Here is a 16,563-nt window from a genome sequence, read left to right as displayed (position 1 = left end):
ACAAATAGATGGGTCTTCAGTCTGTGTTTGAAGATTCCAAGGGACTCTGCTGTCTGGCCAGCAAGTGGAAGTTCATTCCACCATCTAGGAGCCAGGATAGAGAGTAGTCTCGATGCTTGCTTTATATGAGACTTGAAGAATGGTATTTCAAGCTGAGCTGTACTTGAGGTTTGAAGTTCTCGAGGTACAGATCAGGTTTTGACTACTGACATCATCAATGGAGGGGTTGGTCCATTTTTGGCTTTGTAGGCAAGCATCAAGATTTTCATTCTGATGCGTGCAGCTACTGGAAGCCAATGAAGGGAGCGCAGCTGTGGAGTGACGTGGGAACTTCAGAAGATTGAAGACCAGTCATGCATTCTGGAAAAGTTGTAAAGATCTGATGGAGTTTATCACAGTGAGTAAGTCTGGCAGGTTGCACAGCCTTGCTGACTTTCTAATGGCATACTCTACAAAGTAAATAGCAAAGCCACCTAGCATTAAGTTTTTTCCATTGAGAAACGACTTGCCTGCTTTTAAGCAGGACAAAAGCACTGTGTGAAAGTATTCCATAGCATCAATAGAGTAAACCAAAGAGGCAGCCTCTAAGTGTGGCAGTAGCATTTATCTACCACATCCAGGCATTCACACTTATTTGTGCCACATGGTCAGTTAGGCTTGGCAGAAAGTGACCAGCTTGAATATCTGCTTTTGTTCTATAGGACTTGGCAGTTGTGGAGGGTTTGTTAAATAAACCTCAGAATGTTGTTAGCCATTTTGCTTCTGTTCTTTTTCTTGACTATCTCAATTTCATTTGCACACACTTGATTTTTTCTGAAGCATTACTGAACAAATTGATATACCCGTGATAAAGAATGAAGAGAGTTTTGTACTTTGGTGAGAGAGCAGGTTAAAGAAAATTGTCTTAAACTAAATGAATGGGTTAATGTTATTTTCCTTTACTTAGCAGATGTAACCATGAGTGTTCAACATGCTGTTAAACTATAATCTTTAATAAACAAGCACATCATAAATAAGTTACAACCCAGAGAACAGAGCTTAAAAAATGACAAAGATCTAATGGCAACTTTCACATGTCAAAGTAACATCCACATGAAAAATGGGTCCCAAGGTTTCCCAGCAGAGCAGCGCAGAGCCCAGAGCACCACACTACCTCCAGCCTTTGCTCCCCATGCACATCAAGGAGATTGGAGTATCAATGTTCCTGTCAGTGGCTCACAGGTTGTCTTTCCTTGGATCACTTTTGGTATGTACTAACCACTACGTAACAGGAACACTCCACCAGACCTGCCCTTCTAGAGATGCTATGACCTTTTCATCTAGCCATCCCAATTTGCCCACCCACCAAAGTCACTGAGATCCTTATGTCCATTTTTTCCTGATTCCAACACATCAGATTTAAGAATTAACTGTTCTCTTGCGGCCTAACATAGACCACCAGTGTAACATGATAATCAATGTTATTCATTCAACTGTCAGTGGTTTTATTGTTATGGCTGATCATACTTAAATACTGTATATATGAGTATATTTATTTGAGAATTGTCCTACATGTAATATATTTATATATAAAGGTAGCATTGGAGATGTGGAGCATATACAACTAAGTTATTATATATGGTCGAGTGATGTTCACTTAAGAGGAATCTGAGAAGGTTCCCACCTATCCAACAGAAATAAACAAGTTCCTACAAGCAGGGCATGTAATTAAGCACCAGCATGCAGAGATGGAGAGGCCCTAAAAGACATGTTATCTCCCCCATCACTTAGTGTGCTTCACCAATAAATCATGTTTGCTTTTAAACTACTCATTCAATTATCAAAGCATGTCTTTGAATTAACAAGCAGCTCCTGTTCTAGGTCCATCGCTACTGGATAATCCTCCGCAATTCAGATGGCATCAAATTGCTGTTAGTGGAGACACTTGGGAAATATTCCCTCAAGTCTTTTTGTATCTTAAATTGCTCAGGTATCAAAACTATATTGCACATCAGTGAAGGACGTTGTGTTATGGCACAGATATAATACTGTAATTCTGTTACAAACTGCATACTGTAACAATACTTAAGAAATTGCTATGGCCCTGTCTATACTAAATGTTCTTAATTTTGATGGCCTGTAAAATTCCACCAAACTGCACAGTGCAATAAAACTTATGAAATATATTTCTTAAGCAATAATATGTAGGCTATTCAAATGCTAAAACAATCTGTTTTAGGAACTAAAGAAAGTTCCTGGTTTAAAGCAGTAGTAACACCCGTGTAGATTTTATTTACAGGCATTGTTTTATACCAAATTTTAGAATATGAAGGTGTACAGAGACCATTGAAAGGATTAGAATTTACACCAGTGATGTATTTTTTCCATCGTGAATTGTGAGATATATATTTTTTAAAGTAGAACAAGTAAAAAATGCTGGGCATGCACCCATGTCATTGCAAAAGCACTTTGCAGCTGAGGCCAGTTGCTCTGTGCAACCAACAAGGTGAAGTGTAATTTAGCTGTAGGAGAAATATTAAAGATTTGTCTCCTTTAAGAACATTTTACCCATTATGCCTCGCGCTATCAAGCATGCGTACTTTTCGCGTTGTTTCGGAATTGTGGAGTCACGTGTACATATCTACTCGAGTTCCTCTTCTCGCTGTGGTGGCTGTTTGCGATCTAATCAGGATATAAGTAATATATTTTTAACTCAGTCAAAGAATGAGCGATAACGATGACATTGAGGTGGACAGTGATGTAAGTGTCAGAGGTCTTTGTAAACTCTCTAATGAGCCACGGAGTTCCTGTCTTTCGTAAAATGGAAAGATCACCATATGAAAGCTTGTAAAACGCGTGTATTGCTGAACTTGTTTCTCATTAGCTAGATAAAGCTAAATTGTTAGCTAGCTAACAATGTTTTCATGCAGATTCTATGCTAATGTGTGTTACGACTCAGGTTGATTTATTTTGATTTATGCATTTGATATATACGCTTATTCACAACTGTGAATGTTTCTCCCAGTTAATTAGATTTTCTGTTTGCAGGAAGAGTCATCGAGATTTCTCCCAGTGGTATGTAGCTAGTGACTGGCTGGCTAGCGAACTGCATTTCGACTAGCTGGCGAGCTATTTCTATATCCACGGCCTTGTTTTGTAGCCCGAAGAATTCCAAGCAAGATATCAACATAGACATACACCTTCATTCTTTTGCAATATTTTTTGTCTATCAACTGATTTTATATAATGTTATAGTTTTTGCTTGGCCAATAAACATTTTAAAATAAAAATCCCTCGCTAGCTATTTCATAAATACCTGAGCCAAATACTGATATTGGGGTGCAAACAAAGTAAACCGTGCGAAGATAGTATGTATTTAAAACGCTATTAGATTATGGCAGCACAATATAGAATTAAGTATTGTTTATGCTTATTGGTGGTTATTAACGACAGTAGTGGCTACGAATGACTTGACCAACTAACGTCTCATGATATTTAGCTGAGATTCTCACTATCAACCCGCGTAGGGGAACCTGTAAGCGTTGATGATTTAAGAAGACGAGGGATTTGTTTATTGTGGATCAGAGAATGAACATGGACGATTAACACCAGTGAGCTTGGAAACGCTAACTAGCTGATGAGTTCTGCAGCCTTGTCTTCCAACACTTTAGTTTCACTTTAGTTTCCTTCAGTCTAGGTTATGGAGCATGTCAACACAGAATATTTTAGTGTTTTCTCTTGTCCAATACAGCAGAATCAACTCATCAGGTTAGTTACTAGCTTTTAGTGAGGTTGAACATGAGATTGATGGGGCAGGGAAATCACTGAACTGTACAGTGAATGGGTGGTCCAGGACCCCGACTGCTTTTAAAGAAAAAGGCTTATAATGGTGTGTGATCAAATGTACTCTTCTACTCTTCAGCAAATTGAGTCATGTCAGGTGATGCTGTTGGTAGCACCAGCTATTTTACTTTGAGCATGAAAAAATAAAATACCTTTTAATACATGTTTTCATTTAATTTATTTCCAAGTGTCACACTAAAAGAAAGTAGCAATAATAAACATTAGACATTTTCAATCAGATTTTCTTTCTGGAAACATACCAAGATGAAATATTTAAAGTAATATATTTCTGGGAAACAAGTCTTCACAATTTAAGTTATAAGAATATTATTAATTTTTGTTACTTTTTTATTGTTTGAAACAGGCAGACAAGCGGGCACACCACAATGCACTGGAGCGCAAACGCAGGGACCACATCAAAGACAGCTTCCACAGTTTACGTGACTCTGTGCCTTCCTTACAAGGAGAGAAGGTTGAATGTCAGATTTCTTGTTCTATGACTTGTTTTTCAAATCATACATATTTGTAGAAATCTGTCAGTTATTTTTAGTGGTTGTTTGTATTGGGGGGATTAACTTGAACTGCCTTTCTTGGATTTACCTGTTGTTTGTTTTTTGCTGTTTGCTCATATGCTTTATTTTTTAAATTTAGGTTGTCTTAGGTCATGTTTTGTTTTATTTTGCACCTTCAAAACATATTACTATAAATTATTGTAGAAATTATTAGTGCCTAGAATAAAGAACATTTCCCTTGGTTCTGCAATCTAGTAGGAGCCAGGCTTAATCAGGGTTCAGATAACTGGGCTTTAAGAGATGGAAGCATAGTCTTTAAGTATGTACACATCTGGTAAGTGTGTAAATAGTCCAGTAAGTGAAACCTCTGTGTGTAAGTGTGTGTGATGGACAGCGCAACCCTGCATCATGGTTTAGATATGCAATCCTTTGCTGACAGCACTCTGTCAAACAGGCTTCCCGAGCTCAGATTCTAGACAAAGCCACAGAGTACATCCAGTACATGCGCCGGAAGAATCACACGCACCAGCAGGACATTGATGACCTAAAGAAACAGAATGCTCTGCTGGAGCAGCAGGGTGAGTGGTACAGTGGAGGCTATTGTGCCTTACATCATTAGATGTGGTGACACCCTTGCAATACTGTCATGCCTGTAATGTAGCCATTTTCAGTTCTTGTTTATTTCAGAGGCCTTCAGTTTTGTCTGCATTTTCAGTCGGGTTTAGGTTGTGCAGTCAAGAACATTCCTGCTTTTTGGTCCTAAAATCCATAATTGGTTTATTATGGTTATTATTGGTTTGTTTTCGGTCACTACGCAGTGCAAAGTCTAGTACCAACCAGTACTGTATGTTGGAACTGAGCTGTCAGGATGCATAACTGTGACTCTAACCTGCTGTCAGCAACCACGTCGTTAATAAAGACAAATTAGCTGGTAGCAACACATGGCCATGACACAGTAACTCTTAGATGAAGTGGGCTGGAATGTTTACAAATGATTTAATGAATTTATTGGCTGATTTTAAATACCCACAACACTACTTTGCAGCTATTATACATAAAAAATCAAGTTGACCCCTAAAGCTTATTTCCGTTGTGATCCTTGTCACATAAACACAGGAACAGAATTGACAATGCAAAACAAGGTGCATAATGGGTAGATAAGAGGGAGGCTTAGCCATTTCTGTTTGGTAGTCTTAAAAATAATAAAACTACATTCTGCTTGTCATCATGCTGCTAGTTAAACATAATTGGCAAATGCTTGTAAAACAAACAAATTACATAAAGAGCACTAAATATAACAGCCTTAAGCACTGCCGTTTTCACCATTGTTAGAGACTTTAATTTGATTACAGTGGATTTTTAGTGTACCTGTACTCATGTAGTTTAATCAGTTACTGCAAGAGTATCATCAAAATGAAAGTGCCTAAACCTGAACAGTCATTACCTCAGTAAACCTTTGTGTTTGTGTGCATGCATGTTTGTGTTGACACCAGTCCGTGCTTTGGAAAAAGCCAGAGGGAACATCCAGCTCCAGAGCAGCTACTCCTCGGACAGCAGCTTGTACACCAACCCCAAGGGCAGCGCTGTGTCGGCCTTCGACGGTGGCTCCGACTCCAGCTCTGAATCAGAGCCCGAGGAACCCCCAACCAGGAAGAAACTTCGTGTGGAGCCCAGCTAGATGCTCCACCAGGCACCTTTGCACCTGGGAATGCCTCGGTTCAGACTCTTTCCTCAATGGGCTCCCCATCTTCGTGTCCTCCCACAACCCAATCATCCCCCCCTCCCCCCTCGGGTGTTCAGAAAGTGTGGGAGGATCCTAAGGAAGGCTTCAAAGTTTCTACCTTTTTCTCTCTCCACGCTGATGCCACTCTGCACTCACAAGACCAGCCACGTTTTTCAGTGACACGTGGCAGCTCAACAGTGTCGGACTGAGGTGTTTTGTAACCTCTTCTGTAGTCATGCACAAATTATATCAAGCTACAAAGCAGCCCTGTATTGTTTCCTTAATAGCCTATTTGGTGATGCGTGGAGGAGAAACATAATTAAAAATAGTTTAACTTGGACTTAGGTTAACTTTGTACAAAAATAATGGTGCTTTACAAAAAAAAAGAATATAAGGTGCAGTCCACCTCACTGGTATGAAGTCTGATGTCCCCCTACTTTTTGAAATGTTTGTTGCAAATTTTATTTAATGTAACATTGATTCTGTATCCTGATAATGTGTAGTGTGTCATTTTTCCTGAGACTGAGTGGAATTAGATGGCCTATTGCTCTTATGGATCCTTACCTCATAGGTCTGGAACTTTTGATGTTTTTATTTGGTTTGCCAGAAGAGGACTTTTAAAACAGGTAATATTCCCTACAGGAACTTGAATGTTAGTTACACAAGTACACAGGGTCATTTTTGTCGTTTTAATCAGCAGGTAAGTATGTCCATTTCAGTATGTAGTACATGGCACTGTATATTCCTTAATGTAATAATCTTCATAGATTAACCTTCCCATGAAATCTTGCCTGCGAGGGGAATGTTTCTCTTTTCAGTTGTTTCATAAGAAAGTGTGATGAATAGGTATTCCTTTTAATTCATTCCATGCAAATACAGGTATATTGTACATACTGCCAACTGTCTTGCAAGTTAAGGTATACCCTTACTACAAGACCTCAAATAAAACTATTTTATCATTATCCTCATCAGCTGTGATTGTGCTGGTAGGGTTTATTTGCAGAGTAGTTCCATACCGTTAAAGGTATGATACCATTACGTTGTTGCATGCTATTTAGATGGCACATTGCGTTATCATAAATCTGTACTTTATATTGTCACTGTTCAAATAATTGATTTAACAATTTGATTTTACAAAGTAGTTTGATTTTATGAATATGGTTTCCTGTCAATACCTTTTGTTTCTCATTATGAGTGGGACAGATTTGGTCAATTATAAATCAGGCTGTAATGTTCAAATATTAACTACTTAAGATTGTGGGTTTCATTAAAAGTGATACTTGCCTTTTTATATTTTGGCTTTATTTGGTACTGATGTCTTTACAGGCATTCCCGTTTTGCTAATCACATGTATTAGAACTGGGATTATTTGCAAGACGTTTTAAGTTGCATTGACTAGGAGAAACGGCAAATACGGTGTCCTCTTTATGCTGGCCTTTGCCTAAACAATGAAAGAATACGTACAGAAAATACTTAAGAGTTTGGCAATGACCAGAGGTGGATACCATGAAGTAGGATTCTTGTGATTCTATTCAGGTTTCTCCTATTACAAGATGCTACTCCCCCATCCAGTCGTCATGCGCCATTGTACTACTTGGGACTTGTGATCAGACGAGGTTAAGGGTGGTGTTATGTGTAAACAACACAACCAGCCAATTAAATGTGTTCACTGTCCCCGTTATTTTAATGTAAAATGTCATTTTAATTGTAAAAATGAATGAAAATTATAATTCTGGCCTTTTGTATTTTACAGCATATTCTTGTGTTTCTTGCAAATACAGGCGCCTGTTAAAGTAAAGTTTTAAAGTATTAGACCTTTACGAAATTGTGCTTAGGCAACTTGCAGAACTATAGTTTATGGACATGTTAGGGTAAGGTCAGTTTAAATCACATATTACACAAATGACAAGGACTAGCTCGTTAAGTAAAAAGCAATGGAAAATACACACGCGTATAAGTATTTTAACTTATGATCATTTCGAATCGGCTAATTAATTTACGAAGACTATTTATTCGAAAAGGCTTATCTACCAGTGTCTGTGAACATGCCAAGAGTCTAAACGTACTAAAGAAACGTAGATAAAAGTAGCATAGACTTGGACACGTCAAATGGAAACGATGACACGTATCACATTTTAAGATAATTACTGCAATAACGCACGCACGTTGAACGGTGATTGGATTGCAGGGAAAAACCACTAAAGGGTTTCTTTACCTTCCTCTTGAGTGGTTAAAACCCCTTAGATTTGACTGATGCCACTGGTGGTGAACGACTCACTGCTTAACCATGACAAACAGGAAGGAGGACTACGCTGGAATTAGTACAGTTCAGGTGTGAGCGTGGGCGGTTGTATCGAGTTTCTTCCACGCTATGGCCAAGCAATACGATGTCCTATTCAGACTACTCCTCCTAGGAGATTCCGGGGTTGGAAAAACCTGTTTGTTGTGCAGACTCACAGAAAATGAATTCTTTTCGCCGCATATTTCAACCATTGGTAAGACCATGATCACATGTATCTATCACATTGGTATTGATCGCAGGCATAGCTGATGGGTAGAAGTTGAGGTTTGTAATGAAGTAACCTACACAAGGTTTGTAGGTTAAGTAAGACGGTACTGGGGGAAAAAGATCCTAAGTTGTTCTTAGGGTTATCTTACTGATATCTGGAGATATTATGTTTCTCGAGTTTTTCTTGTCCAATGTTGACGCCGAACAAGTATATGAACGTTTATTTGGCACCAGGTCAACGAACTAAGACACTGTGTGGCTAAGTGTAAAGTGTTTTAACTCAACAGTTTTTATCTTGTCATGTGCATATATCCTGACATTTGTCAACTTTATCCAGGGATGGATTTCAAAATGAAAACTCTCAAAGTAGATGGAATCCATGTACGAATACAGATATGGTAAGTAGTAGGCAATATCCCATTCTGAAATCTCTGCATATAGGATTTGTTTGGATAACATTAATTCTTTAATTACATTTATGGTAGACTGTTTTATCCAGAGTGACTTAAAAGTGCCACAGTTGTTCCTTAGCCAACACAAAGAGGATAGTCAATTTAAGTTGGGGAAAAAATAGAATGGAGTTTATTTGAATTAATGAATTGAAAAAATACTTCTGTGCATACATCTGACCTCCACAGGGATACAGCTGGGCAGGAGAGGTACCAAACTATTACCAAGCAGTACTACAGACGAGCACAGGTCAGTGTATGGCTCATATACCAGCCTCTTTCCTCTACTTGTCTGTTACCTTCCAGTACCTTTTTAAAATAATCATCACTGGACATGGAATAGATTGATGTCATCATGGTATTGGTTAATTTTGTCTTTTTACAGGGAATCTTCTTTGTGTATGACATCACCAACGCACTTTCTTTCCAGAATATAGTAAAGTGGGTTAGTGATGCGGATGAGGTGAGGTTCATTCTCATGAATTCTCATACACCCCCCCCCCCCCCCCCCCCCCCCACACACACACACACCTTGATGAGGTTGTGTGTTGCCTTTAATTGCATTTGGCTGAATAGTCTTTGGCTGCATGTTTCTGCTTATCTCTGGCTCCTGCCTCCAGTGTGCACCGCATGCAGTGCAGAGGATTCTAGTAGGCAATAAACGTGACGAGGAGCACGGAAGACGGGTGGCCACAGAACAGGGGAGCAAGGTGCCAATATTTGATCTGTCATGTACGTCTCCTGTAACAGGTTTTAGGTCTGCATTGTTTCATGGCTTGAGTTTAAGTAAAGCAAACACACATATATATTTGCATCGCTCTAATAAAATGATGTAATATGAAATCACACAAACAGTTTGCATGTTACAGCTTGCCAAGTCTTATGGGATGGAATTCTTTGAGACAAGTGCCTGTACCAACTACAATATTACTGAGGTTGGTTCATAAGTACATTGTGTGTGTGGATGTTTTGCAATGTACTTCTAAAATGCTTACAGTAGTAGGTCTGTGTCAGGACCATTACTGTGCCACTGTAATGTGACTAATGTGGGGTTAGTATTACACTCTTGTGCTTTGTCATTTGTAGGCATTCACCCGGTTGACTGAGATGGTACTGCAAGCCTACAGGACAGAGCTGAAGAGTATACTGCCACCCAACAGGGATGAGTTCACTCTTACTGAGCCAGAGGAGGAGGAGGATGAATATGACACATGTTTATGTTAGGGGAAATGTGGACGTGAAAAGGATCTTTGCCCTCCCTCTTTAGCTGATACAAAATACCTGTTTAATCTGTCAGATAGGTGATTTATGATTTGAACAGCCTCCTTTCGTTGTACATAACAAATTGACTGTGCTTATAAAAAACAAAAAATTACAATATTATGCTCTGAGGAATAGCAAACATACGGGAAGTGCACTCCTGATCATCAATGCAAAAAGTGGCATAGGTGAGGGTAAACTTTTTTTTTTTCTTTTTTTTCCTTTTTTTTTTAAGATTTCAGGTGAACTTGAAAATTGTTCCACTTGAATGATCCCAAAGGGTTCTATACAAATAGGCTGAGCCATGAGAACTGAATTTGTTATTGGATTACCTTGAATGGCCTGCAGTGTTGTGCAAGGAAAAAGGTTCCATACTAGTCCTATTAACCTTAGAACTGAAGAAAGACTGTGTTGATCTCCCTGTATTAAAAACCCTTAAATATGTAAGACATCTTTGCTCATTGGTCTAGATATACAGCAAATGACCAAGAATTGGCCTGAAGTCCTTTGTCAGGCAGTCAAGGGGTAGTTTTGGAATTTGATTATGTATGTACAAACTGAAGATGTGGTATACTTGTTATTTCCTATGACTGTGTGTACCTATTAGAGCAGTGTTTGTTTTTAAAACATTATTTTCCACAGTAATGTTATTGATGCACATGTATGTGACCTATTCATAATGTTTTCTAAAATAAATGTATTTTAATTAATTGCAAACTGTAATTGTCAGAAATGGTGAAGGATGCACATTTGCACTGGCAAGAGCAAGCGTCTTGCAGACACATTGGCCATTACATCAGAGTGCAATCATCACTTTTTTTTTTTAACAAGCTTGTGCTGTAGTTCTTTGGCAGATTAGCAGTGATGTCACGTTACGGATTCTGTGTAATAGAATCAGAGTTTAATCTTGGCTCCGCTGGAGGGGATTAGATTGAACATTTATCTATTTTTAATGACTTGGGAACATGGGTAATGACTTCCTGAATGTTTAATGGCTCAGATGCACATCTCTAAAGTTGTAGGGTTCAGTGAAGTTGGAGGGTTCACATCACATTTTGGTGGATAGGAGACCATGAGATCAAGATTAAATTCCCTTTTCAATATGGCAAATAACTGCAGCATAGATTGAGTGAATGAGAACAATTTATATCAGTACATAAAATATCTGCATCTAAACAGTGACTATATAATTGTTCTGTTGTAACTCCTTGTTACCTATAGTTTTCAACAACACAGTCAAGATAATGTCAGCTTCTTTTGAGCATTTTAAAATCTTTTTATATGACTATTTTCCCTTTACCTCAGTCAGAACTGGCTGGATGTGTGTGAAGATGGGTGCAGGTTTACACATTAAAACCTGAGATGGCTTACTTTGGTCTTTTCACCACATCAACATATCACATGTCTCTTGTATATCTGTTTTCTTCTAAGCTATTTGACACTCCACCTTTATAGCTGAAGCTAGGTGACCAGGAGGACTTGCATGACATTTAGAAAAGGAACCTGGACCACTGTGTGGGCATGCAGAAGCGTGGACCATGACTTTCATAGCTAAGACATTTTATGACCTGCGTGCTACGACGCTGGAAGGGGATTCAATAGATTTTAATGTCTTCCGAGGACGAGTGGTGCTTATTGAGAATGTGGCTTCACTCTGAGGGACCACCACCCGGGACTACCACCAACTCAGTGAGCTCCAGAACAGGTACCCTCACCGATTGGTGGTCCTGGGCTTCCCCTGTAACCAGTTTGGCTATCAGGTTGGTGAGATAAGTCTTGGTATCCAGTTAACCAGTTCTACTAGAGTATTGGTAGAAAAAAAGTGTTAAATTAGGGCTAGAAGTATTTTATTCTCATCCTTTGTTGGATGATGATGAAAATAAATAAAGAATGGCAAATTATGGAATTGGTGATGCCAAAATTGGACAGACCATTAATAAACATTTAAGACACTTCTGAGAAAGCTTTGTCTTCTCCATCACTGGACAGGAGTCTATGTGCCACAAATGTACAGTTATGACAGAAAAATCATTGTCATTTGTAAAATGGCTTTGTAAGTTTGTGGAATACTTTTCTTTACAGTACATTTCCATACCTAAAATGATAGATATGTCCCTTTAATTGTCAGTTGAAATTGTCTGCAATATCTCCTCTTTCTCTTCTTCCAGGAAAACTGTACAAATGGAGAAATCTTAAACTGCTTGAAGCACGTACGACCTGGGGGAGGGTATGACCCTGGCTTCACCATTTTTGAGAAGTGTGACGTGAACGGGGCTAACACACATCCTGTCTTTTCATATTTAAAAGACAAACTCCCATACCCTGAAGATGACCCAGTTTCCCTCATACAGGACCCCAAATTCTTAGTATGGAGTCCCATCAGCAGGAATGATATCTCATGGAATTTTGAGAAATTCCTCATTGCTCCTGAAGGCGAGCCAGTGAAGAGATATAGCAGAAAGTTTGAAACCATTGCCATTGAGCCTGACATCCAGAGGTTATTGAGACTGACCAAGAACTAATGAAAACTGGTGTTTCATTCATTCTCCTTGTACCACCGAGCCTCAGAATGGGATTGAGATAGCACATTACTTTAGTATCCTCTACCTTCTTTTATTTTACTTAATGAAATTGGTGCTCTAAACCACACTAAGGAGTATCAACTGGAACAGTGTAAATATAAAAGGAGTGTAGAGGTTCCTAACAGCTTCAATGATAATGCTTTAATCTAAAAAAATAAATATTCTATTCAAAAATAACATTGAATTTGTTTTCACTTTACACTTTGATATCAAAGGGGTAGCATGGTTCGGTTGGTATATGAATAAGTGAATATAGCCAACAGATTAGAAATGGTGCATAAAGTCAAATATATTCAGATATATTTTCTTTCACAATACATTTCTATCCTATTCTGTTATGATTTTTCCTTTAATCTTAATAATCATTTTAATTTTATTATCTAACTCTCTAACCTTAATTATCATCGGTCATTTAGAAAACCTGTGTGGCAGAGAGTGTTAATTATTCAGTGGATGTTTATTTATTTATTTATTTATTGCTATCTAATTCTCTCCATTAGATGGTGCTATTGATACGCATTTGCAACAGGACTATATGTATCAGGCACACATCATACAATAAAGTGTTTCGTTTTCAATATCAGAACTATATAAATAGATCATATTTTTCACCCTATGGTCCCAGCACTGACTAAAGCTTGTTACAGATGCAAAGTTCATTAACATCAATCACATTTTAATCCACTTTTTAAAAGCTTTATAGTTCTACAGTAATAGGCAAATACACAGATAAAATTGCTATACATTTGATGTACTATGTATTATACAGTGTAAGAGAAAATATTTTCATACTATTTTTTTCAATTACTTATTTGGATCAACAATTATCATTCTGTTCTAACTAATTGTAATACTAAATATGCGTATATCAGTGAAAAAAAAATCTTTAAATTAATGTATCCCCATATATCACCTGATAAAACATTTCAAATATGTGCTCCAAAGTTGTCAATTCTGGAATTTGTTGTCTATTTTTGTCCAGAACAAGTTGTCACATGATCAGAATGATTTAATCTTGTCTGTGATTAACATTCCATCCCTCATGCCTCTCTGTCACATTCTGAGTGCACCTGTTTCTCATTCTCCTTTCCCTTTACTGTTAATCCAAAACAAATACCTTTTTTGGTAATAAAAATTATTTTTGCAATAATATTTTATTTAAAGCTTCTATTATTTGACCAACAAATTCCATTCCTTTCCCAACACTTTACTTTTCATAATTTAAGGGATCCCTGTCAAAATTACTGCCTATATCCATATATTGCACAGATTATATGCATTGGATCAGTTCTGTGAAGGGTAGAAATGTTTACATACTGTACAACCCATAACATCAAGAGCACAATCATCTGTTGCCAATATAAAAATGCAAAATTTTAGATTTCATATTTTCAAGGCATATATCTGCACATATCTGATTTTTAAATCTGATGTGTAGGCTGTGATGCTATGTGTCCTGGAGCAACCACATTTTACAAACCCTTTTGTAAACTGAATTTAAACGATGCATGGGTTTATGTAAAAACTCAACATATATAAGTAATCTAATATGTCATGGCACTGTTTTTTCAAATGAGGTAGCTTCTCTTTCAAGTTTCTTTCATTGGCTAGTAGAAAACAATTTGTCACCTCAGCTTGTTTATATGTCACCAAGTGGTATTTTTGGAACTCATTTAGAGTTGGACTGACTATACACTCCATAGGTCATAAATCAGTAACATAAATCTACTAGACAAGCTTCCTGTCTGATTTCCACAGGGTTTGCAGGCTGTTGTCCAAACCTCCTGTGGACAAATCTCTCTGTAGCTCATTAAAAGACTGTGAGCCTTTGGATATTAAGCACAGGTGTTAGATTAGATTTAAAACTAAATCTGTTAAGATGCCCTATAAGTCTATAAAATGGGTAATTGAGTAAATCCATCAAAGTCTCTGCCAGATTGTTTCAACTATGCAGAGCAACACTGTAGCACACTAATTAGGTTCCTTTCTTTTTAAAAGAATACCCTGGCTTTAAAAACATATTATAAACAAATTGTTCAGCATTCAGACTAATTAAAAATTGTTTTTGGTTGTTTTTAGTCAAATTTGAAAAAGAAATGTGATGTGGAATTATATCCTAAGGACATGAACAGAAAGTATTTTTTTCAGGTAATGCTAAAACCTAGCATTTAAGAAAACATGTCCTAAATCCAAGTACTAGTTTGAGTTCTCAATACAGTGTTTTTTTGAGGTTCAGCATCATATTATTCACTTAAGTGAATTAAAATCCTAGAAAACTGAGCATCCACACTATGTGATAGATTTTGTAGAAACTGAAGATTTTTCTAGGAACTGAATGAAGCATTTGGAAGTAGTACTGAACTTATAATTTGTATCTGAACTGGAAATACTAACCTTGCACAGAAAATGATTTTACATTAGTAGGAAATTGAAAAATTGATGTGGAGAAATGATGTTGTTTGTGCCACTTTTTGCATTGATAAAAAAATGTAAATGTATTGAATGGGGAAATGTTTGCAGCTGCTTATCTATCTAACTAACTGTATTACTGTTGTATATATTACTGTTTGCTACAAAATCAAAAGCTTTTTTTTTCTTTACTTACTTCCTGTATCACAGACTCAGTCTTCATTGTCTAAATCCCCAGTGTCTCCCTATTTGACATATCATGCATTACCTAGGGGCCAGAAGCCTTTATTTTATGCTTTATTGTAGTACACTTATGTAGGACATGAGAAGCAGTTTGAGATCCAGCCACTATCTATTTGGAACCATTCATACTTGTCTTTTCGAAAAGCAACAGTATTGCATTATGTCCAGAGTCTAGTCAAACAAATTAAACATGTCTGATATGGTCTAAAGAGCTGAGCCCTTCACAGACTTCTTGTTTTTCAGTACTAGTTGTTGATTTTTATCGCCCCAGGATCTAAGGTACTTGGATCTGAATGAGAGTATCTGCCAAATACAGTAAATGTAATGAAATTATCAATGAATTGGTGAATTCAGGCAGTCTTGTAGAGAGTTTGAAAGAAAGCTACCAGGCACAGCCGTTTGTATTAGGGATTCATATGATTTACATTAACCACCAATGTTTTTAAAAAATCTTTTGTAAGCTTTAGATTTAGTACTCCCAAGAAAATATGGTTGAAAATATTGCTTTAGAATTCAAAAAACAATTAGACCCAGAATCACTGGAACCCTTGAAAAATTAAATCTTGAAAAGTTCAAATGAATTCAACTGAATACAATTGACTTGAAGAATTCAGTTCAATCTATTTGAACAGTCTCTGATATGATTATATATTTGGTAGTATTAGATATTAAGATACCTGCTTTTGGTAGGTTAACTGTTTGGACCTGTATGCAGGGTGCATGAGTCTTTTAAGAAATTTGTGCATGCCTAAAAAATAAAAATTAAATTGCACATCTACTTACTAGAGGATGCTTGTTTGTTTTTTTGTTTTTTTTACTGCTTGCAATTTTTTGGTACTTGTGATCATTCAAAGTTGGCTGGCCTTTGAGAGACTATCCTAGACCATACTTTCTGATTAAAATTATTTCCTGGTTGACTGACTGGTGCATAATGTAAGTTCGGAGGCTTTCAAATAGGCTTTGAATTACTATCATTATTGTTATCATTATGCTACATTCTATGAGTGCATTTTATGCTTAATCTTTACACAGGTCTTTGCCGCCCTCCACTACC

At 37.3% G+C, this 16,563-nt stretch overlaps 3 protein-coding genes across 4 annotated transcripts; all 3 read left to right on the top strand.

Moving 5' to 3' along the window:
* Nucleotides 1-2,603: 2,603 nt before the first annotated feature.
* LOC113579858 (protein max-like) lies at nucleotides 2,604-7,348 on the top strand. Of its 2 annotated transcripts, none has more exons than XM_027014049.2 (5): nucleotides 2,604-2,739; nucleotides 3,028-3,054; nucleotides 4,187-4,294; nucleotides 4,789-4,912; nucleotides 5,828-7,348. In XM_027014049.2, exons 1-5 carry the CDS (start codon nucleotides 2,704-2,706, stop codon nucleotides 6,010-6,012), a joined length of 480 nt encoding a protein of 159 aa, XP_026869850.1. In that variant the 5' UTR covers nucleotides 2,604-2,703; the 3' UTR covers nucleotides 6,013-7,348. The 2 variants fall into 2 exon arrangements, with proteins under 2 accessions (XP_026869850.1, XP_026869849.1); XM_027014048.2 differs by having other exon boundaries at nucleotides 4,774-4,912.
* Nucleotides 7,349-8,428: 1,080 nt separating this feature from the next.
* Nucleotides 8,429-10,936, top strand: LOC113579856 (ras-related protein Rab-15-like). Its single transcript, XM_027014046.2, has 7 exons — nucleotides 8,429-8,552; nucleotides 8,904-8,964; nucleotides 9,205-9,265; nucleotides 9,401-9,478; nucleotides 9,636-9,725; nucleotides 9,885-9,950; nucleotides 10,102-10,936. The coding sequence occupies exons 1-7, from the start codon at nucleotides 8,429-8,431 to the stop codon at nucleotides 10,237-10,239; spliced, it is 618 nt and encodes a 205-aa protein (XP_026869847.2). The 3' UTR covers nucleotides 10,240-10,936.
* Nucleotides 10,937-11,813: 877 nt separating this feature from the next.
* On the top strand, nucleotides 11,814-12,797 carry gpx2 (glutathione peroxidase 2). The gene is made up of 2 exons (XM_027014047.1): nucleotides 11,814-12,035; nucleotides 12,444-12,797. Exons 1-2 carry the CDS (start codon nucleotides 11,814-11,816, stop codon nucleotides 12,795-12,797), a joined length of 576 nt encoding a protein of 191 aa, XP_026869848.1.
* The last annotated feature ends 3,766 nt before the right edge of the window (nucleotides 12,798-16,563 follow it).

Source organism: Electrophorus electricus, chromosome 13, assembly GCF_013358815.1.
Source record: "Electrophorus electricus isolate fEleEle1 chromosome 13, fEleEle1.pri, whole genome shotgun sequence".
NCBI lineage: Eukaryota > Metazoa > Chordata > Actinopteri > Gymnotiformes > Gymnotidae > Electrophorus > Electrophorus electricus.
This window is presented reverse-complemented; position numbering and strand designations above follow the sequence as displayed.

Bases quoted from the DNA above. Each gene is read 5' to 3' on its own strand.
- LOC113579858 (XM_027014048.2), top strand. From the start codon at position 2,704: ATGAGCGATAACGATGACATTGAGGTGGACAGTGAT. The intron at 3,055-4,186 runs GTATGTAGCTAG...TGTTTGAAACAG, and splicing joins CATCGAGATTTCTCCCAGTG to GCAGACAAGCGGGCACACCA. The intron at 4,913-5,827 runs GTGAGTGGTACA...TGTTGACACCAG, and splicing joins TGCTCTGCTGGAGCAGCAGG to TCCGTGCTTTGGAAAAAGCC.
- LOC113579856 (XM_027014046.2), top strand. From the start codon at position 8,429: ATGGCCAAGCAATACGATGTCCTATTCAGACTACTCCTCCTAGGAGAT. The intron at 9,479-9,635 runs GTGAGGTTCATT...TCCTGCCTCCAG, and splicing joins GGGTTAGTGATGCGGATGAG to TGTGCACCGCATGCAGTGCA. The intron at 9,726-9,884 runs GTGCCAATATTT...TGCATGTTACAG, and splicing joins CCACAGAACAGGGGAGCAAG to CTTGCCAAGTCTTATGGGAT.